This window comes from Haliotis rubra, unplaced genomic scaffold (assembly GCF_003918875.1).
Source record: "Haliotis rubra isolate DU_JTF1 unplaced genomic scaffold, ASM391887v1 Scf348, whole genome shotgun sequence".
NCBI classification, from domain to species: Eukaryota; Metazoa; Mollusca; class Gastropoda; order Lepetellida; family Haliotidae; genus Haliotis; species Haliotis rubra.
This window is the reverse complement of record NW_025767022.1, coordinates 25,374-49,298: the sequence shown is the minus strand read 5'-3', so window position 1 is coordinate 49,298 and position 23,925 is coordinate 25,374. Positions and strand designations below refer to the sequence as shown.

At 39.7% G+C, this 23,925-nt stretch overlaps 1 protein-coding gene across 1 annotated transcript; it reads left to right on the top strand.

Annotated features, from left to right (window-relative positions):
- The first annotated feature begins 15,896 nt into the window (after window positions 1-15,896).
- Window positions 15,897-23,194, top strand: LOC124284906 (glyoxylate/hydroxypyruvate reductase A-like). The gene is made up of 11 exons (XM_046721037.1): window positions 15,897-15,991; window positions 18,341-18,465; window positions 19,323-19,457; window positions 19,712-19,743; window positions 19,847-20,041; window positions 20,563-20,665; window positions 21,150-21,246; window positions 21,630-21,750; window positions 22,056-22,120; window positions 22,427-22,568; window positions 22,979-23,194. The coding sequence occupies exons 2-11, from the start codon at window positions 18,345-18,347 to the stop codon at window positions 23,063-23,065; spliced, it is 1,098 nt and encodes a 365-aa protein (XP_046576993.1). The 5' UTR covers window positions 15,897-15,991; window positions 18,341-18,344; the 3' UTR covers window positions 23,066-23,194.
- Window positions 23,195-23,925: the final 731 nt, after the last annotated feature.

Below are 23,925 nucleotides of genomic sequence, written 5' to 3'. Positions count from 1 at the left end.
GACACCGATCGTTGTCTTACTCTGCACCTGCTTTGGAACTCTCTCCCATGTGCCATTAAATGCTCTGACACAATTGACATTTTAAGTCCAGACTTAAAACCCACCTTTTCTCAGTTTATTACGTATAATTTCAGCTGTAAATACTCCAGTGTAAATATTCTGTAGCGCTTTGAGCATGCCTTAGGGAGTGGAAAGGGCACATTATACATATGCATTTATTATTATTATTTATACCTATACTGCACGTAAAATATTTAGGTAACCCCTCAGGTGTTCCAACACAAGCATATAGTCTATCACACATTGAAGTAGTAACAGACAGAAACTTTCCACAGACACCAATATCAGCCAAACACTTTGTAACAGTGTACTTTGAACAACATCAAAAGCTTTTGACAAATCTACAAATGGACAAAAAAAATCTTTCTTTTTACAAGCATATTTTTGAATAGTGAAAATAATGAAAATATATGGTCTGCTGTGGAACAATTGGGTCTAAATACAGCTTGATATTCATCAATGATATTGATATCGTCTTGCGTTAAGAATCGATGTGAACGCTTTGTATATTGTGTCGATGAGAGATATGCCCCTGCAATTGTTGGCATCTTTTATATCATCAGATTTAAACAGAGAGCAAGTAATACATACATCTGGAAAGTTACCACTCCCTTAATTTTCTTTTTCTAACAATGCCACCAGGTCCAGGGGATTTATTATTCCCAAGATGGTTAATGGGGCTGGTTATTCTTGTGCTTCTCGTGATCGAGGCTTGGGAACCAGAGATCTCAACAAGACCCCGAGGAGATCCTGCAGCTTACCAAGGAATCATGAAAACGTCCCTGTATTAACATTTCGGATCTATTCAGGAAATACCTCGCAGCGGGCTTGGAAATCTGCTGATGGATTGATACAAGTAGCACTAGTAGAAAGGCTGGAATCCTGAATGACATTGTCAACCACTGTAGCTTTGTTCTGGGGTGTGGAATCTGTGGTCCTTTGTTTCTCCCTTCTGATGCCTGGACGTCGAAAGCTGGTTATCTGCAAATATAATCAACATTCAATTACAAAATACCCAAAAGTTTTAGATTTTACACTGGAGCGAGGAAATAATGTCACCTGTAACGGTATTTTCAGTTACTAACTTCTGTGACAGGAGAGACGGACATGGAGCAGTTGCTGTGACCTTTGCCACTTCTGTGAATCCTTAGAGTATGGTGCAGATTAATCTGGACAGAAGCAGGTGAACCCATGATCAAAGGTTTCTGGCGCACCAAAGGAACAACTACTGCCCCTCTTCTTCCACTTATTGTCCATCTTCCTCCCCCTCTTCACACACCCTCCCCCACCCACCCACTGCAACTCCTTGAGCCCCAACCCTCAAGCTCCACCTCCTTCACCTTGTAGCATACAAGGTATACTGAAAGGCAAAAGAAACGTCGTAATATTGGAAATGACATTTAAGTATCAATGGAGTATTTGAAGCTAATGTTTTCAAATATACACTGGAAGTCAAGTTTGAGGAAAACCTGAATCGTGGTCGTATAGCCTGTTTTGCCCAATAAGGTATTGTTTGAGATTGAGGTTAGAAATGGTTTTGTTTGTGGAAAGGGGAGAGTTCGCACAAACCCAACACTGAAATCGAGGTGCACGTGCATCATGAGTGCATTCAGGCATAAATTGCCCGCTTGAATGGCAGTCGTTCACTTGTTTTCTGAACACAGCAGCTATGGCTAGGTAAACGAGAGGTGTTGATGGACGATGCACGGTCCTGGCGACGTGTTGTTACATGGCTTCGACCACTACGTGGACGGTCATAAGTGCTGTTGATGGCGTGGTATCGCTGTCTCAGACGTTCTATCGTTCGTACGCTGCAATTGAAATCATCAGCGATGACTCGAGCACGTTGGCCAGCGTCGAGACGTCCAATGGCTTGTTGTCGTTGGTCTCTCGTTAACCTAGCCATAGCTGCTGTTTTCAGAAAACAAGTTAAAGGTCACATGCAACCTAACAATCAAACACAATTCCAGTAGTCTTCTCTCTATACACCTTTTGTATTATAACATTTCCCCCTGTTATCTTTCAGTCTTTCTCTGATTGTTTCTAATAATTGCTTGTGATGTAATTAGTTATTGTAAATATTTTTTGGAAAGGGGTTTAATAAGTTGAAAGAACTTGTCCCCGATCCTTTTTACATTGTGAATAAAATATGTTTAAACTAAACTAAAAAATCAAACACAATTAAAACACAATTATCATCTATTCATGACATATAATATACATTGCTGATTATGAAAAAAACATATAAACAAAATTATAAGCGTACAACCGCAAATCAAAAGTGCAATATTTTGAACTTGGGTTTACTTCCCTAGAAAGGAAGCACCCGGGATACCGAACCCAGTCAGAGCGGGTGGGTGTGCACTCAAGTGTAACGAGGGCTTTCATTGGCTGGTTTATTTGCCGATGCCCTCACGGCTCAGTGTGTGTGTATGTATAGATGTTGGGTTTTGTAAATACATGCTCATTTTCTGAGTATAACATTTTGCAATCAACAGACATTATAACATGTCATGTGTACAAGTATCACACCTGCCTGTCTGTGTAATTACCTTATGTGACAAAGACAGAACTCGGGCCATAAACAATGCGTTTTGTTTATGGTGTATAGCCTGATAGGTGTTAAGTTCAAATTGCATGTGGTCAGTGATCGAAATTGTGTATTGAATATTGTCATTAGCAGACAGACAGGCAGACACATAGGTGTCAATAAAACAGACATTGAGTTTTGTCTGTGACAACGACATATCTATATCACAGTTAGAAATTCTGTCAACGCTAAATAATGGCATTGCTTTTAAGTATCGAACTGAGAAAGTGACTCGGTAAGAAGAACGTGTGGTGAAATCTACTGTCATAACAAATAAAAAGCTCGCGCCTTTGAAATATCAACAAAACATTAGAAAAATAGCTCACATCAAAGCCTTCACCGAGTATTCACCGCCAGCGAAGGTTTTCCGTCTTGAAATGTCGAACGCCTCACTGGTTGACACATAGCTGAGTAGATCTAGATCCTAACAAGGTTCTTTTATGTAATGAGTAGATTATTTACTATTTGTTTTGATTAGACTACTCCTGCTCACGACCTTATATTATATCCGGACATCCCGCTTCCAAGCTGCGCGAACCTATTTTACTGCGCATGCGTTATGAGCGCAGCCCAGTGCAGCGCAGCACAGCTGTTGAAACCACTTTTCACCCCAAGCTCTGGAGTGAATCGTTTGAACTCCGATTTCGGGGGTCTTTTTCATCTCCAATTTGCATGTTTGATGATTTGTATCTGTAAGTCCATACCGAAAGGTATCATAATCTGGAAAGTTGTGTTTTACGTTGCATGTGACCTTTAACGATTGCGATTGAAGGCGGCAATTTATGCCTGAATGCACGCAGGATGCACGTGCATCTCGATTTCAATGTTGTGTTTGTGCAAACTCTCCCCTTTCCACAAACAAAACCATTTCTAACCTCAATCTCAAACAATACACAGACTATACGACCACAATTCATGTTTCCTCAAGCTTGACTTCCAGTGTATACTTACAAAAAATAGGTTCAAATACTCCATTGATACTTAAATGTCATTTCAGATATTACGACGTTTCTTTTGCCTTTCAGTATAAAAATGTTCTTAAGTGTTATATTTACCCGTTTGAGCCTTGCGATAACATCTTTCATCATGAGTCCATTTATTGCAGGATTTAGCAAGCATGTCAGCAGTGCCGGAATCAAGGTGAAGTCGTGGATATGATCAAGGTCAAGGTCTGTGAGCTGATACAATAGGCCCACTGTGATCATTGGAGTCCAGCAGGTAGTAAAGGTCAAGGCCAGCAAAACGCAGTTGAACGTCACTCTCAGTGTTCGTCGGCGGTGCTGCATTAAAGCTGTATTGCTTAAACCTGATTGTGAGAGCTGGAAAAGAAATCACATAGCAAAAATAACCACACTCGAATAATACATATACTCCTGACAGAAAACAGGGCAACTGTTGGAGTGAACGTCTTATGACGACATATTTCTGTACAATTAGTGTCGAGTGTGTAGATCTAGCGTGTCAGCCGTGTTAGAGGAACATCCATGACATCTCATGGCATACTTTGATTAACTTGTGCATGGTCGCCCTTGGTATGCCCACCTAAAGATCGGCCGCGTTAGAGGGTCTCTGCCGTCAACTGTCCACCCGAGATTATCCAACTGTTGCTCTAATGATTGATGATCGAATGATGCGTCAGAGGGTCTCTACCGTCAAGGTGTTTACTGTCCACCTGGGATTATCCCACAGATACTCTAATGATTGAAGATCTAATGATGCGTCAGAGGGTCTCTGCCGTTTACTGTCCACCTGGGATTATCCCACAGATACTCTAATGATTGAAGATCTAATGATGCGTCAGAGGGTCTCTGCCGTTTACTGTCCACCTGGGATTATCCCACAGATACTCTAATGATTGAAGATCTAATGATGCGTCAGAGGGTCTCTGCCGTTTACTGTCCACCTGGGATTATCCCACAGATACTCTAATGATTGAAGATCTAATGATGCGTCAGAGGGTCTCTGCCGTTTACTGTCCACCTGGGATTATCCCACAGATACTCTAATGATTGAAGATCTAATGATGCGTCAGAGGGTCTCTGTCGTTTACTGTCCACCTGGGATTATCCCACAGATACTCTAATGATTGAAGATCTAATGATGCGTCAGAGGGTCTCTGCCGTTTACTGTCCACCTGGGATTATCCCACAGATACTCTAATGATTGAAGATCTAATGATGCGTCAGAGGGTCTCTGCCGTTTACTGTCCACCTAGGATTATCCCACAGATACTCTAATGATTGAAGATCTAATGATGCATCAGAGGGTCTCTGCCGTTTACTGTCCACCTGGGATTATCCCACAGATGCTCTAATGATTGAAGATCTAATGACGCGAGTCAGTTCAATGTCCGTGTACCTTAAGCTTCTCGTCTGCCTGCACTTCTGTCGAGAAATTACACACTTACATTTGTCCAACTCAGAGATGTTCCGGACACAGTGAGGATATCTTGCCGGACACAGTGAGGATATCTTGCCCAACGGCGAGACAGACAAATCCGAGTCAGCCTTTCACTTGAAACGTGATTTGATCTACCGTTAAGACAAGTAAGTATACAGTCCTTTCCTGTTCATATAGCACACCTGCCACTGCAATTTTACGTTACCTGTGGTGAGGGCTGTGCAATATTACCGGTAAACCGGTATATACTGGTACAGCATCTCGAGATACAATTATCGAACTATGGTTCAAATTCTGCAATATATTGGGTCATCCAGAGTTAGGTCCATTTGAGTTATCTGCCCTTGATTTCCATAGCAAACAAATGTGCTCTCAAAGTGCCATATATACTTCTATTTCTGTTGGTTTCATGTAACATGTTACAAGTGGAAGTGTCATTATGAGTGGCTCCAAAACAGCCAAATAGTCTACGAAATACTTTACGTTTTATGGGTTTGAATGGTTTCATTTGGAGGAATAAAGTGGCCTCAAATGGACAAATTTTTATTTGGTCTTATTAGTAGAGCCTCCGGCTCTGGGTGACAGTTCATAGTATTTTGTTTTTTTGTTTGTTTCATAATGGGGCATATGATATCAATTTATCCTACAGGCCTGAGTCTGAGAAAAATGTAGGACTGTATAATGACATTCCAGTCAAGGATCTTAGCTATTGGAGGTCACATGTGATTTTAATCTCAAGTAGTTCATCTAAATCTTGTTTTTGTTTCATTCGGGAATAGTTCATGTTAACACATTGAATCTGAATGAATCACATACAGTAACAATAATTACATACTGCACTGAAGTACATTCTGTTTAAGCAAACAACACTGACTATGAAAATCATGTTATACTATTACCTTTATCATTATGTTCGCTAAACGTTGGTGCAACATATTCCACATTAAGGCTCTATATTATTTTATTTATCTGTAAACGATTGGCATACAGTCATACACAATGGGGACGGGGAGCGTGAAAGTATGGTGTAACAGCAACGGAGAAGATGGTGTCGCACACAGAGAGCTATTATGAATTTATGATGTACGCACTTGGGCAGAAACCTTCCAGTCAATATATCACAATATATATTGCAATATCTCTTAAATTATTGCAATATATCGCAATATGAAAATCAGGGCAATATCCAGCCCTACCTGTGGTAATCAAGACAGGTACTTCCCTGGCGTTGTCTATATACATACATGTATTTAAACCATTACCGAACGCTAACGATGATCCTGATTACATTGAACCTTCTCTAGGTTAAGGACCATCGTCCTGTAATTGGAACGTTGATTTGCCAACACACATCTTTCTACATTCAATATGCTGCATATGATACCACTCATCCAGTTTCTACTCACCTCACAGGTGTAAAGCTGCCAACACACGAACAACACAGATACAATACAAATAGGTTTCATATTCATTACAAATATGCATTTGAAACAACATAAGGTTATGTGATAACTTTGGTGGGCAGAGTATTATGGTATGACGTAAATGCTTGATGGGTTCAGAACGCGGCATGTTATAACAACGGTCAAATCGTTAACGGCTCTCGGGTATCCATCTATATATGTCGATTAAACCTTCACACTCGAACATCTAAAATATTCACACATAACGAAAATACAGATAAATGTCAAATATATATACATAACTTCGAACTCGTTGTTTCTCTGCTCCCACGACATCTTCTCGTTCAATACAAAAGATTCAAATGCACTAGTAAGACGTTCTATATTTATTACATGTATATACCTTCTCATCTTGCATTAAGCTGTTGCTTAATAAAACAAATCATAGCGTAGCGATACATGTTTCAGGGGTTCAATACGGAATGTGGGGTGCAATACGGAATTTGACCACGTCATCCGTATTGCACCCTTGTACTACTACCCTAAGTTTACATGGGTATATAATATAATAACAGTTAGACATTATAATGAATATAAAAGGCCTAGTTTGCCACTTTGCCAAAAGTTCATACATCAAATGATACATGTAATTATGTTCCATCTGTGTATTTTATCTTCTATTGTGATGTCATTTTGTTGACAACATACATGCAACGTGCCCATATACACTTACATCTCTATATGATTGTATGAGGCGGGCTGTGACCCCCAGATATGACACCCATGTGAGGCCATTCAAACCCCAGACCATACTACATCTGTAGATGCTGGACCTCCCTCGCGACTGCAGGAAGACATCATCCCAGTTGCATCCGCCCAACGTCATCTCTTCATCCTTCGAACCACTTAGGATCCTCCCCGCCCCAAATCCGACCCCAGCAGCAACAATACCGACGAGGATTCCAATCACCTGCCATCGTCCACAGGGATCCGCTCTCAATTGTCTGAGAACCCGGAATCTGAAGAACATTTGAACCAATGGAACCTTTCCGAATCGAACACCAAAAGGCATGCTATGAAACATGGAGTCGCTATGTAGATAATGGTTTGTACTAAATTCGGGTTAATTATTCAATCCGATTAAGTTGTTACTTTAGCGATTTGGAGAGGTGAATAGGTGACTTCGGCTTAATGCCACTTTGAACTTTATTGTTTTTGTATGTATGGCAGAAATGTCAATATGCAGATTTTAGACGTTTTCGATTTTGGTGAATACGCATGAGCACAAGACAATTAAGGCGTATTGGATACCTAATTCTAAGGGCCAACTTCCGACAAACTTCTGTTAATATACCGGATTCAAGAACTGAGACCTGTTCCAAGTATCTGGGAATGGCAACACTCGGGTTTAGTTCCTCTCGAAATCGTTACAGTAACAACTTAATCGGATTGACTAATTAAACCAAATTTAATACGATAACCGGAATGGATTTCAATCATTTCGCTGGGCCGTCATCATGTGTCACATGAACTGTACAGTAATAGCATTTGTCAGCCAGAGATGATACTACATAAGTGCTATGTTAGGGCGACCTTGATGGGCATGTTTACGAAATATGAAGCTTAGAAGTGAATCGTTATAGATTGAATAATATATTTGTTTTATTAACTATAGAATGAAACTGAATTGATATCCTACTTACCTTTCTATTCCAATGATGGTGACTGTCAGCATTGACATCACGCTACAGCACACGCGGCTGAAGTTGACAACGTTGCAGAGCCACGGTGAAGCCACTGACGGTTTCAGGCGCGTCACCGCCATTGGAAAAATGAAGAAGAGGGTCTGAAGTAGGTCTGATACAGTCATCAGCACTAGCATACACCGGAGGGAAAACTTCATGACTTTATTCTCCGCTCTGACCAATACAAACAACATGAACGTATTGGCATAGTACGATAACGTGCACGTTGTGCCATACACGAAGGTGACCACACTGTTAGGAACGCCTGGTTCCACCATGGCGAAGACCCGTTTGGTCCACTACAAGTCAGTTGTAATACACCCTCATATGGCACGTGACCCTTGCTACCATATATGGTATGATATACTGACTGTACGAAGACTTATGACGTGGCCTGGCTTGTTATGTCTGGTTCCACGTTGATCATTAGCCAGGCCACATCTAATCTACACCTGCTACAACATATGACGCACAGAAAAATCATGTTACCTTGTCGGACACAGTTCATTACTGGATTGTCTGGTGATAATGCTGACTGACGGGTTAAAAAAAAAAATAATAAAAATCTCACACAAATAATCATATTATATTGTCGGAACTATACAACTGAATCTGCTTTCAGCAGATATTTGTTATCCGTCTGTGGAAATTGCATTGTCGCGTGAAACTAATTTAAAATGCATTATGGATTTCGCTCTGTAATAGATGAGGTCATTTAAAAATTGAATGTCAGTTTGTGCGTTTGCACTGAAAAAAGAACGATGTCAAAGCGTTGTTCACACTCGTGTGAACGAGCGAGTTTACGATTTCGTACATTGTTTACACATACGTTTTTACCCACTTCTACATGATCATTGTTTACAGAGATGTGTTTTAATACTTGTAAAATGTTGTAATGCCATTCTGTTCAAGACCGTATTGCAGCGATGTTTCTATACTTGCCGATTTTTCACACATATATCTCAACCCTTGAAGAAAGAGTTCTCAAAGAATTCCTTAACATATAACAACAAATTCGTCATTAAGTTGGAAGCTGCATTAATAAGTATAACATCAATAAAATTATCAAACAGAAACAAATATCAATAACAACAACATTATCATTTTAACAAACTGTCATTGTACCTTTACACTATGACGGATTCGTGTGACCGCGTAATAATACACTGACCGACTTCGAAGTTGTGCGATGTGGTGAATAGGAAGTAGATCTCGTTGTTGTATTTTATTTATTTGTGATTGTTTATTGTGAAATTTATTGAGCAGTTGTCAAAACCGCCAGATGAACACGCACACTGCGAGACATTAAACACGTGTGAAAAGGAACAATGTTCGGCAATTGGATATCAGTTTGGTAGTGAAGAAGTGACATTGGCAAAATTGGGGTGACTTGAAACAGGTTCGGTCGCAAAATTGGCATCACTACTTGCAGTAAGATCACTGGGGTTCCTTAGCGGAAGCGGAAATTTGAAAATCAGGTCGCACTGGTGGGCACTTGTTGTCAGACGCGTTGTCAGTCAACGTTGTTATATAAAAAACCCAGTATGTGATATGTAGAAATTGAAAGGAGTGTGAATACAAATAATCTGTATTTTGTTCACGTCAAGCTGGACAGAGAGTATCCTGGGAAAACCCGGAAAGTAGTTCCGGCAAAAGTTCGCATGACCTAGATCGGCTCGACCGCTCTCTCAGCCAACCAATGTTCGGAATCTTTGTAAACTTCAAAGTACGACATAATTACACTTTGAAATGATGGTGAAATGGAACGACACAGTGTTGGTATCCAAATGCTTGTTTAGTTTATGGATGAAACATGATAACCCAAAGTTGAGTTGTACTGATTAACCAAGCCTTTACAGTCCGTAATGTATGTGACTGTCTTCCATTCATAATATAACTTTCATTCACAAATTTGACCTGATCAAGTCTACCAAAAGATAATAAGGACAAGTATATATAAGTATGAACAATGTTGGCAACGAAGGTGGAATAGATATGGATGCTAACTATGGATGTTTAATGACACCTCAGTGACAACACTGACAACAGTTGTTCAACATTGTACGATGAAAGTGGTTCATGCATCAAGACATCGATACATAAATAGTCATGTATCAATAAAGGTATCGAGAGATTAACACACCAATAGTAATTTATCAAAAGAAGTATCAAGAGATTAACACAGCGATAGTAATTTATCAATAGAAGTATCAAGAGATTAACACACCAATAGTAATTTATCAAAAGAAGTATCGAGAGATTAACACACCAATAGTAATTTATCAAAAGAAGTATCGAGAGATTAACACACCAATAGTAATTTATCAAAAGAAGTATCAAGAGATAAATACACCAAAAGTAATTTATCAATAGAAGTATCAAGAGATAAATACACCAATATTAATTTATCAATAGAAGTATCAAGAGATAAATACACCAATAGTAATGTATCAATAGAAGTATCGAGAGATAAATACACCAATAGTAATTTATCAATAGAAGTATCAAATGATTAATACACCAATAGTAATGTATCAATAGAAGTATCGAGAGATACATACACCAATAGTAATTTATCAAGAGAAGTATCAAGAGATAAATACACCAATAGTAAGCTATCAAGAGAAGTATCAAGAGATAAATACACCAAGAGTAAGTTATCAATGCGTGCATGGAATTCGATGTAGTCCTGCTGCAGAATATGGTCATTTACACATTTGAAGGTGCACGCACAAACGCTTCGTCCCAAATTAACCTAACAGACATTCACAACAAATAGTTTTTCCAAAAGAGATTATTAAATAACCCAAAATATATATGCTTTGATTCAATCAAATTCTCTTGCATATTTGAACTGATTTGAAATACAGATTGAGAGCACTGGTATCCGATGATAGGTAAGGTGACAAATCGTTAACACGCCCACCCCCACCCTCCCTCAACCTTTACAAATCACCATCCCTCCCCACACCTATTAAGTCGCTGTGGTATGGTGATATCATGTGTGATCTCGACCGCACACCTCTGAAGGGAACTATAGGCATTACCGAGGGCTGAAGGGTGTTGATCCATTAATTACCTGATTACTTCAGTGCCTTCACTGTAGTAGTATATACAATGGGGCTACGGGACCAGGTCCCCCCAAGGGCTCAATTTAAACAATTGAGCCCTTGGGGAGGCCCTCATCCCGTAGCCCCATTGTATATATACTACTGAGTTGCATGCAAAATTTGACGAAAATCGGTCGAATAGTTTCTGAAATATTGACTTTTAAGTGAGCATGGGGTCGGTCGGGAAAAGTCAAGGCCGTTGATTCACACACACACAATGATGACAATTATCATACAGTGAGTGAGTGAGTTAATGTTTATCGTCACATCGCCAATATTTCAGCCATATCGTGACGAGAACATTTTATAATTATATTAAAGATGAATAAAGTTAGAAATTAAAAAAACTGTTGACGAAGAACAGTAAAATTACTAGTGTATCACAGATATCCATTTAAAACTAGCAATTAGATCTAAAATATTGGAACTATAAATGACGATACACTATAAAAACAGGCTGTAGATTGCTAACGACTGAAGGTAGATCACCCTACTAGGGACCATGGAGACTTACAGTACATTTGCTTCCTGCATGGACCCTAGCTGGATTTACACCATCCCTTCAGCTGTCAGCAAGTTTACACAATTTAGCCATAAGTTAAAATAACACATATTCTACGCTTAAAAATAATGGTATGTTTAAATTAACTTTTAATGTTTTGGGACTTACGTACCCCCAGAGGAGGACAATAATTTTACAATGCTTCAACCCCCTGTGAGGATACAGCCACTAACAATCTCAGCTGCTCAACTAAACTACCAATTTTAAAATATTTATCTGTTTACACTTCATTCAACAAATCTAATTCTTTTAAAAAAGCAATAACTAAATGAGAACTGATATTATTAAAAAGATCCTTCATCGTTCGTGATTTGAAATAGTTATCCCTTGTGATGGAATATTCAATACAGTCGAGCAGGACATGCTTGACCGTGAATCTTTCATCACAAGGGATGCAAAACGGAGGATCATGAGTATATCTAGTATGGCCAATACGACATAGTCATATGATGACCTCTTCAAATCTAGACTGACAACTCAAGTAGGTATAACCAACATAAGGTTTTATTGCATGTAATTTATGAAGTCCCACTTGAGTGTCCCACTTCTTCTGCATCAAATCTCGGATATAACATCTGATGACGGCTTTATAATCAGAGTATGGAATAAGAAGTGGTGTCACAGATTTGTTGAGTGCTGCCTTGGCAGCAAGATCGGCCATTGTATTCCCAGAAATGCCAACATGGCTGGGTAACCAACAAAAGACGATGTCGCATTGGCCAGTAGCAAGCTCATTATATAATTCAATAATTTCTATTAAAAGTGGATGTTTACAAGAAAGATTTTTTATAGCCTGAAGGCAAGAAAGAGAGTCAGAAAAGATGATATATTGTTTATGTTTAGGGTGTCTTTCAATATATTTAAGAGCTGTTAATATGGCGTTTGCTTCGGCTGTAAAAATAGAGCTGTTATCCGGTATTCTAGGAGATATTGTTCTCGATCCAATGACAGTGGCACAAGCCACCGCGCCACCATCCTTGGACCCATCTGTAAATAAGGATCTATATGCATTATATTTACTTTTTAGTAGATTACATTCTTGTTTATATTGTAATTCATTAGTTTCGGATTTTTAAACGTTGTCAGTGTTAGGTCAACTTGTGGCCTCACTAATTGCCAAGGAGGAGAAGAAAGAAGACCGGAAGGGGGTATATTTTCTAGCTCAATGCCAGCAGCGGAAAGGAAAGGTTTGATTCTTAGTCCTAGAGGTGGAACAAGAGAAGACTTTTTATTGTACAGATCCTCATAAAGAGGATTGAAAACACAGTCAAATGCAGGATTAGACTCGTTAGAATAGAGTTTTGTTATATACTGTAAGGATAATTTCATACGACGTTGGTTAAGTGATGGCTCATCTGCCTCAACATAGAGACTGTCAACAGGAGAAGTTCTAAAAGACCCAAGACAAAGTCTTAGGCCATGGTGGTGAATAGAATCTAATAGTTTTAGGTTGCTGTTGCAGGCTCCACCATATATGATGGAGCCATAATCAAGTTTGGAGCGGACTAGTGATACATATAGGTGTAGGAGGGTAGTATGATCCCCTCCCCACTTTGAATTAGAAACTACCTTTAATAAATCCAGTGCCTTCAGGCATTTATTTTTAATGGATTTAATATGCGTCAGAAAAGTTAAATGGGAGTCGAAAATTAGACCAAAGAACTTGGCCTCCTTGACGAATTGGATTGGAGTGCCATTTAAATTTAGTTCTGGGTCCTTATGCGGCTTATATTTTCTACAGAAGTGAATACAATTAGTTTTTGACTTAGAAAATTTAAAGCCGTTTTCAAGACACCATTTATTTATTTTGTTTAAACACAATTGCAGCTGCCGTTCAATAGTATGCATATTTTTACCACGACAAGAAATATTAAAATCATCCACAAACAGCGACCCATCGATTGAATCGTTTAAAACCTTGGATAAACTGTTGATCTTAATGCTAAATAAGGTAACAGACAAAATGCTGCCTTGTGGGACACCCTGATCCTGATTGTAATGATCAGACAGGGTAGAACCCACGCGGACTTGAAATTGCCTGTCATTTAAAAAGTTAGATATAAATTGAGGCAAACGGCCTCGTAATCCAAAGTCATGTAAATCGTGTCAAATGCTTCATAAGATCGACACTGCATGTTGTTTATTAATTATGGCATTCTTAACGAAAGATTCTAAACGCACTAAATGATCGATAGTACTTCTGTTTTTACGGAAACCACATTGTATATTTGTTATTAGATTATTGGTTTCCAAGTACCAAACAAGTCGATTATTTATCATGCGTTCCATGGTCTTGCAAACACAGCTAGTTAGTGAAATGGACCTATAATTGGAAGGATCAGTATGATCACGTCCAGGTTTAGGGGATAGGAACAATTATAGCATCACGCAACGACGAAGGAAAGTTTCCAGACGACCAAATATCATCAAAAATATGTAAGGGGGTCTCTAAACATGAGTCTGGTAAGTGCTTCAGGAGCTGATAATGAATGTTATCGGACCTAAAGTCCACCATATAGTTTAAAAATATAATTTGTGCAAATACAAGTAATGCACAGGGCTCGACATGACCAGCCGATTGGTTGAACCGGGCCCATTCAACCACCCGTCTAGGTGAAGTAAGGGGCGAAGTGGTGTGTGCGGCAAAGGAACATTGTTCCTGGAACCAGTGCCCTCAACCACCAGACTCCCGTCCTCCACCAACACAGGGGTGCAACCCACGGCAAACGTTGTTGTTGTTTGTTGTGTTTGATGCTTTTGAGGTCGCCTTCGCCGGTTGGCATGTCGGCAGACGGCAAACGGGTTGGTGGACCAAATATACCCCCGGGTCCACAACGGGGGGTCGAAGAGCGCTTAGCGTTACCCAGAACGCACCACGAGGAGGTGGCTCTTCACGGGTGCCTATGGCTGGTAGAACACCTGTATATGTTATTCATGGTCGTCTTACTAATCAGTACTATGTACAGTGACAACACCCTGGAGGTGTACTTAGTGCAATCTGCACCAAACACACCGTCCTCTCTCAACGTACTTGGCGCTACTCTTCAAGAAGAATGGGATGAAACAAGCCAAGCTGATGTTGGCCGTTTGTATAGTTGAAGCCTCGTCCAATGCGGGAGTGTCTTGAGAATAGAGGTTATAGTGATAAGTTTGACTTCGTGTAGTGAATGATGTGATAAACTGTAGCTTATCATATGACAATATCTATGGTCATTTAACGTTCAACAACAAATGCATATCTCCGCCAGATTTCCTGTTACAATGTTAAACTATTTATCACTTTGAAGATTTGAAATATCTATGGTGGTGACACCTTTATATCGAATGTCCCCTACTTTTTGTAATAGTGTATATTGATATTTCATGCTTATTCTATTCCATGAGTTGCGAAGACTAGGAGTGGAACTTGTGGGTTGTTTTGTTTTTTTGGCACTAATGTCGTTAAATGTTTTGTGCAGTCTGAAGAATTAAAATCGTTTGTCAAGTGTCTGTAGATCATTTCACCTCTCGCTGCTTTATTTAAGGAGTTTCAACTTAATTCACGAAAAGAATTGTCTGCTCTGTTTTTATTGTATTTAGATATTCTTCATAAAAGCCTTAGCTAGAAGGTCAAAGGGTAAAGCAAGATGATTTGTGCATTTGTTAATTATATCAAAGGTAAAACATGCGAGTCCAACCATTCTCCAATATCTACATCCAGAGTGCGACTTGTTGAGTGCTGCCGTCATGCCATTTGCAAAGTCCAGATGAGCGGTGGGCGATCGTCGAAGGTATTTATTGTTATTTACACCTTCAGAAATCACTGAACCGATAGTACAGTCCTATTCTAAACCAGACATCTGTTTTGGAAAGCTTGTCACCCTTTGTGGCAATATATAGATACGTACAGACATCTCTGTAAACGGGCAATTGGTTTGAACACTGTAAAAGCAATGCTTGACTAATCGTGATGAATAAATTAAATTTATCAAGCCCTTATCCCACACAAAATACATTCAGAACTCGGTCACCTTACCTCAGTTCGTGATCGGAATACCCACAGTGCCCTCTTTCTTGTCATCCCAGGTCTTGTCGATAACCGTCCATTTAACGTTGTAAGATCAACCATTCTCTGTCTTCCAGTAAGTACACACAGTCCGTCTTTGTCTCGTGTGATTGACATCAGTGTTCTATGTGTAATGTAACCAAGTCTGGCTTCTGGTTTTCGATGTTTACAACGTCCAACTGATGTGTTCGGAGGCTGCACGAGCTCGTAATTGTAGACTTACTATTCATGATAATATAGTTTCAATAATGGCTTCTATCACGTTTGATCCTGTCACATATTGTACAGATGGGTCGTATTCATAAATATTCTTAGACCGTTTAGAACGTCTGAAGTCTAAAACATTATGAGAAACACAAAAATGTACACTTTAATCTGAAGATGTTCTAAGTCATATTCAAAAAATGCTTTGAGGGTTATGGGTATTTGAGATGACTTTTTGAGAACGTCCTTAAGTCTTCAAAATGGCCGCCACTAACTGCTGGTGTTTGTCTTCAAGGTAATTATCATGTTCATTCAATATGCTACTACCATTTCATAACGAATCATTTGGGAACAAAGAAAACGTTCAGCATGCAAACTTTATTGAAAACCCTTTATAATTCAAGCTCTGATGCCGAAGACAACCATTCACATTCGATCTATTAATTTATTGTGTGGGTCTGATTGGATCTGATACTGATATCTTTAACGTTGCAGTTGGTCAAAGTTCTTACTAAAGAAGTGACCCATTCCATCTCAATGATGGTTTGAGTATATCGGGCAGGGAGGGTAGCCCAGAGGACAATGTGTTTCTTCGTCACGTCGATGGCCTGTGTATATTTACTCACTTGGTTGCTTTGAAGACATTATTAGATTTAATATGCGAGCACCTGACAATTAAATGATCCTAACATGCTTAAATCTGAAGTTACCAACATGCTGCAAGCACAATATAAATGTATTCGAGGATAGCAGAGTTATATTTGGATTGACTCGTGAATATCCGGGTTAGAAGTGATCTTCAGCAACCCATGCTTGTCTCAAGAGGAGACTAACGGGATCGGGTGGTCAGGCTCACTGACTTGGTTGACACTTGTTGCGTAGATTGATGCGTATGCTGTTGATCACTGGATTGTCTGGTCTAGAGTCGATTGTTTAGAGACCACAGCCATATAGCAGGGATATTGCTGAGTGGGGCGTTAAACAACAAACAAAATATGTGTGGCCGTCGAACTGCTTCCCCTCAGTACAGTGTGTGACAATATTGTCTGTGAACGTAATGACATTCATAATTGAGAGCTGCAGCGTCTATGGGTAAAATGTTGTCAACGCTCTCAAAACACTCATGTGAAAGCCGTCACTCTTCGATATTGTCACAGCGAATGCGTAAATCTTTTGAGGTTAGATCTAAAAGACCATATAATCTCAGTCAGGTTGGATGAGCTGGGTTATTAATGGCCTATCAATAGGAAATTAAATGTGGTTGCGCGTGGTTTTGTAAAAGAAAAAAAACGGGAGTGAGTTTAGCTTTATGCCGCTTTTAGCAATATTCTTGCAATATCACGGCGGAGGACACCAGAAATGGGCTTCACTCATTGTACCCATTTACGGAACCGAACCCGTGCCTTCGGCGTGACGAGCGAACGCCTTAGCCACTATGCTACCACAAATACTTGACTCGGCCGTTGTCAACAACATCTAATAAGAGAACGCTGTAAGGGTAGGTAAAAAGTTGCCACATTTCTACAAGCTGCGCAGAAAACTATTGATGCAGTAAGATTCCGTCTTTGGACTTAGACAAAGCCTCTGTGAATATATCTACATAGCTCTTGACCCTCAGATTTCATGGCACTGACTGTCTGAAAGACGCTAAAATCACCGTCAGGTCGGTATTCATTGCTTCATGAATGCATGTTTTTGAGTAGCAATCCCAGCTGCGAGGGAGTGTGATTGTGTTTGAATAGTATTCCGGTCACGGCGAGACACCTTGATGTCAGAGTAAACCATAGAATAATACAGGGCTCAGATCTTTACCACAATACTTAAACTATTGAACACACGATGAAATTTGCCAAGCCTACAAACACAATTGGGGCAAACAGGATTCGGACTCACTATCAAGGGTTTCTGACTTGCCCCGGGACAGCAACTTTGCATAGCACTAGTCCAGTTCCTAAGACGACTGAACCTCTGGGATACGACCCAAGATGTATATATAAGGGGAGTTGGGTAGCCTAGTGGTTAAAGTGTTTGCTGGTCACGCCAAAGACCCGGGTTCGTTTCCCCACATAGATACAATGTATGAAGCCCATTTCTGGTGACAAATTTTGTTGAGCATTATAATAAATCTCATCTGAGTCGATTGTTCACATTACAAAAGGATTTAATCTGTGACACAATAGAAATTATATTTCATGTGCCCAAGCACCTCTCGTTTATTCAGCGTCATGACCAAGAATCAGAGAAGACCGGTAGTACTTACTGCCTTCCCACATGACCACATCAACACCTTCCTACAGCAGCAGGAACCACGACTTGACCTCCGGCGGGTTCTACTGAAACAATGGTGTAAGTGTATATGGATTTGTCTCGATTTGTATTTGAGTCTCAATCAGTGTGTGAAGTCCCAGTACATTTGATGATCACGTCACGCTGACTTTGTGTGCTGGCCGGGAGTGTGTGTACGAATCCCGCATGGGACTCAACCTAACAAAAGTAGTAGAATCGGTCCCTTATTGAGAAAGTGTAATTCCAAATATAACATATGTTTGGTCACCTGAGACTCTTTGCCCGTCGTTTAGTTTCAGCGCATGTAAGTGATGATTCAGGGTTATAAACAAACGATGTATACATAACAACACTGTGTGTCAGGCGTAACTTGTAATACTTCACCTTCTAGAAACATCGTGGATCGGTAAGTCAGAACGTAACTAGTATAATATGTTATGAAGTAGTGTGTACTGTTTTTATTGAACCACTCTGAGTCATGTAGTATTGTGTACATATTTTTTATCGAACCACTGATATCAGTTGTAAAGTAAAGTGTGGAGGTTTTCTTTATTGAACCACTGCTACCAACTGTGTAGTAAACTGTAAAGGATTGTTGAATTACTGATACTGTATCGCAGTGTGTACATGTTTGTAACCACTGTATAGTGTTGTGTTTGGGTTCCCACGGGACCATAGATACACATATAGGTCGAGCATAGAGTCTGAATGAATCACCTACATCCACAGTGTAGCAATATGCTTGTTTACCAAGATATTTTTAAACAAATTATTGATATCAACGAGACACTGTTAAGTAATGAACCTTGCATATCAGCAGTGGAGCAATCTGCGCAGATGATTTACTAATGCACTCCTACTAGAGTAGCAGTGTGTACTGCTCATATCAACAGTATAACGATATGTTTCTGTGACAGGGAGCTCAGAGTATCTCCAGACCCCGGACAGAACCTACTGGAAAGATGTAGAAGTCTACTTTGGATCCTCAGTACACGTGTGTCAGAACTTACACCTGCTGCCCAATCTGAGGTGGATCCAAACGGCGGAGGCAGGTGAGACTAGATGACGGAATCCCGACACACAGACACCAACACCACCACCACATCCCCAGGAAATTGTAACTAACATGTTGGACGACGTTCTGCACTCTTCAGTAGCACAGATAGCGAATTGAGACGCCTTCCCTTTTCAGTTGTGTTATGCAATTAATGTTTAGTGTACCCTCCAATGCACGGCAGCTGCTTGTGTTCTTTGAATAAAACTAAATACTACATGTAAACTTCCACATAGATTTCATTCATTCCAGGAGTTGATGCAGTGCTGAAGATCAAACGGGACGTAAGTAATCATTCTGAAAATACTTAAAAGTCGAGTCGTTTTTGTCAGGCCTGAGTTGCTGGTGTGAAAGCCTATTTATGCTGCCATTAACATCCTGATTCAGCTGCCACCCGGCATCACGGTGACCCGTAACGCCATGACGTTCCAATCTCCGATCTCCCAGTATGTCATTGGTCAAATCATCTCTGCCAACATGAACTTCCGACACTTTCAGAGGCAGCAAAACCAACGCACGTGGGACAGGCATGTGTACATCTTAGACATCACTTATAAATGTCTTATGTTAGAGCTTGATAACGTAGATTAACCACTGATATACCTTTAGGTAGAATCCCAATTTTGCATATCACCTTATTTCCGGAAAGTTCCTCGTATGTACTACATGTGACTTACATTGATCAGAAAATAACTCAAACCACCATTGTCTTAATCTGGCCTTACCCAGGACTCCTGACATCACTTTACTTACCTTCCCTTGTGCATCCATAAATCAGGATATAGACATTTCACGATATGACGCCATGAGTCGAAGATGTCAAAACTCGGAAATATATAGTCTATACGAACAGAACTGTCTTCACTACCCGCATGATCGATGCTGGCTAAACTATTAACAAACAGAAATGGTTATTCGATGAGAATGTATACAGGTACAGGTATAGTTACCGTAAACGTTCTACTCTTAACTTGGCAATGTTTTGCTGACGATATTCAACCTTGTAACGTTTTGAAAATGTTGTAATTAGTTTGTCAAAACATTTTTCAGATGTATACTTTCTTTTCACCGGAGTTGACTAATATCTCTGAAACAACATGTAGAGGTTGTTGAAAACATCTTTCAGAACAACCCCCGATTCTGGATTGAAGCACCTCAGCTCGTGTACGGTGGGGATACTGGGACTGGGAGCTATTGGCAGCGAAGGTAGACAAAACTCAAGAAACTTGTCCACATTATTCACCTTTCTATCGGATATTTGATTACACTGTTGAAAATAAAAAGCACTGATTAAAGAATTGTCTCAATGAAAATACCTCAGTATGCAAACACGATCTCTTCACTTCGCTTTTACAGCAGATATAGCCAAGGCGATAAAACCCTTTCCATTTCAATAAGAAATCCACTGATAAAAGCTGATTCGATTGCATTAACTATATCACAAGCATGTGTTTATGAATCACAATCATATACTGATGATACCGGGTGTTCGCGAAAAGGTGAGCATACTCCGTCCCTCTGGTAGTGACAAGGCTAGCGACAATGGTGTCATTCTTTGTCACTGTTTACCTGGAGGATGTCGATCAAATACATTTGTACATAACGACATTATATATTCAAATGTTATCTTAATAGTCAATGACTATTTGAAATAAACTGCAGTTTGTATACGTTGTGTTTGGGTTTTCAGTTGCCCGTGCATGTAAATACTGGGATATGACTGTGTGGGGTTTGAAACGATCTGAAGTCAAGGAAGAAGACAGGAAGACATTTGTGGATGAGTACAGGTATAACATAAGGATGTTCTTCTGTATGTCTGCGTAACACTGTGTGAGGTGGAGTCTTCCCACTGCGGTAAGATGTTGATGCTTTAAATGTACAGTGCGCTAAATGACACTCTGACGTCTTAGGGACCTCTCTTTGTACAGTTAGGATTTTCATTGACAACGACAGTTCTTTCCTGTAGAAAGGGTAGAAAATAAGCTATATGTACGTTTTTAGCACAAACAACCATATATTATCTACCCGAGTTACTGTAGCATATCTGACTGGAACTCATCCAGAAAAACCTGTGATCTACATGATCTCCTATATTGTACATGTTATATACAGACAACAATGTGAACTACTCGATCTCCTGTCGCCTGTAAAGTGCATGTTTCATATAAAGACAACCATGTGATCTGCTTGAACTACTGTCCTCCTGTGATTTCCTGGTCAACATTCTACCGTCTACACCTGAAACTCGGGGTCTTCTGAGTGGAGACGTGCTTTCCCACTGTAGGAAGAAGGTAAGGAGAAATGAAGCTGTGGGTCACCCTTTCTTCTGCAGTCTCCATCCAACAGCTCATGATGTCGTGCAGGATGATTTTGTTTGTATTTCTATTCAAATGTATGCCAAAATACAAACATACAAAACACATATAACATTATACATTGTGAAATGAAATAAAACAAATCTTTTGTATTATAAATACTTTGATGTGCTGTTAAATAATTTATGTATCTTGTGTGTGTTTTCAAAGCTAGATTTAAACCTACCAGGTTTCAAACGTAATGTACGTATTGTATGATGTGGAGTCATCATCTTCAACAGCCTCTGTTCATCAACGTTGGACGCGGAGACATAATTGACGATGAGAGTCTTCTTTCAGCACTCAGGTAATCATTGTCATTCCGATATATTCTGCAGGCTTTCTGTAGTACAGATTAGATCCTTGTCACCACGAGTAAGTCGTGAAGATGTGGAATATTGTGTTTTGTCCATGTAATGGGATGAATAAAGGTAATCATTGTCATTCCGATGGTATCCATGCTACACCTCCCTGGTAAACCTCAACCATGGATCCATCCTCGAAGTCACTAATTATCGACATGCGTGAATGTTAAAAGATGACAATAGAGCTTACTATCACAGGTGATCTTTTCCCATTGACACATAATACTATGGAGACTATATGTGTTTAGAGGAGGATGGCTGTCGGGGGCTGTGCTGGACATCTTTACGGAGGAGCCCTTGTCTCGAGATAGTCCTCTGTGGGGAGAGAGGGACGTGGTGATCACACCCCACGTATCTAACCAAAGTGATTGTATGGACTCATACAAAAAGGTACACTTAGTAATACAAACACTCTGAGATCTTTAAGTTGTGCTGTAGAACAATGACATTCATGTAGTGGAAATGCACTTCATGATGATTTGTTCTCTATTCCGTGAAAGGCAAACTGGCGGTATTCGTTTGTTGTGTAATTTTCCATCTTCATGATGTCGGTCTGTAAATAGTCGAATCTGGACTAAAACTCCAGTGATTGACATCATGAGCACCGAAATATGAAGTGTATCTCATACCCCGATCTAGTTAGTTGCCTCTGACGAAGATCAATCGTAACCCTGACCTGTACGTGTGTACAAACGCAGTAACAAGCATATTAACACAATGCCATGATACTACGACCTGTTTAAAATTGAACATGACAACACCATGCTTATCGCATGTATTAATTATATTGTTCTTTGCAGCTGGCGTCCATGTTTTTGGCCAACTATAATCGTTACCTGAACGGACAAGCACTGGAGAATGTTGTAAACATTGACAGGGGATACTGAACGATATGTCTACTGAAGCACGTGGTCGGTTCAGCGTTTCTGTTGGGTTGTTGATTTGACAGTTACATTCAAACGTAACAGTTCACTTTAATGCCGGTGACTGCGAGCACTTGGACTTTAAACTCTTTGAACGATTTGTTGGATATTTCAGCGTTATTATATACATGTTTTACGAGTGTTTACGTTCAGAAACAATCCCGAGGAGCAGTGCTAAATTTGATATAAACACCGGAATCCATTGATTCATGAATTTGGGGAAACGGACATATAATATATCGTGCCTGTATGCAAGCATTTGCAAAAGAGCTTCTCATGTATCAAGTGCATACGGTTAGCTTAAAGTGGCTGTTTTCCTAAAGATATGTTACCATATGAATATTTATCCAGTTTAAATGGATACAATTTCAAATTATAAATCTACGTATAAGTTAAGTTAGCAAAGTGTGAGTAGTATATATGGACATTGTAAAAACGTTTTGCGTTGTTTCATCACCTATTTAAATGACATAATAAACACTACAGGTGTGTTACTCGATGCTGTAAACGGTTGTGAATAATAAATTGTGGCCGCAGATATTTGTCAATATTCGACCTCTTTGTGATTCTTGTTACTTCATCAAGGCAGTTGAATTACAACACATGTTCACTATAGGTATGTCTTATGAGAAGAGACTGTATCAAATACGAGCGCTTATCTGAACGTCCTTCGTGCAATACACAAATGATACTGTTCGCGAAGAACACTTAGCTTAACATCTCAAATCAGTTAGACGTATGAACTGATGTTATTATTTTTAAATATCATCTCGTTTGTGCGAGTGACCTTGGTATGCTGGATAGATCGCTCGGGCTACTTAGTA

Excerpts from the sequence above, each read along its gene's own strand:
- LOC124284906 (XM_046721037.1), top strand. The coding sequence starts at position 18,345 with ATGACCAAGAATCAGAGAAGACCGGTAGTACTTACTGCCTTCCCACAT. Across the intron at positions 19,744-19,846 it reads TGCTGAAGATCAAACGGGAC|CTGCCACCCGGCATCACGGT; the intron begins GTAAGTAATCAT and ends ATCCTGATTCAG. Across the intron at positions 21,751-22,055 it reads TTTCCCACTGTAGGAAGAAG|CCTCTGTTCATCAACGTTGG; the intron begins GTAAGGAGAAAT and ends CATCTTCAACAG.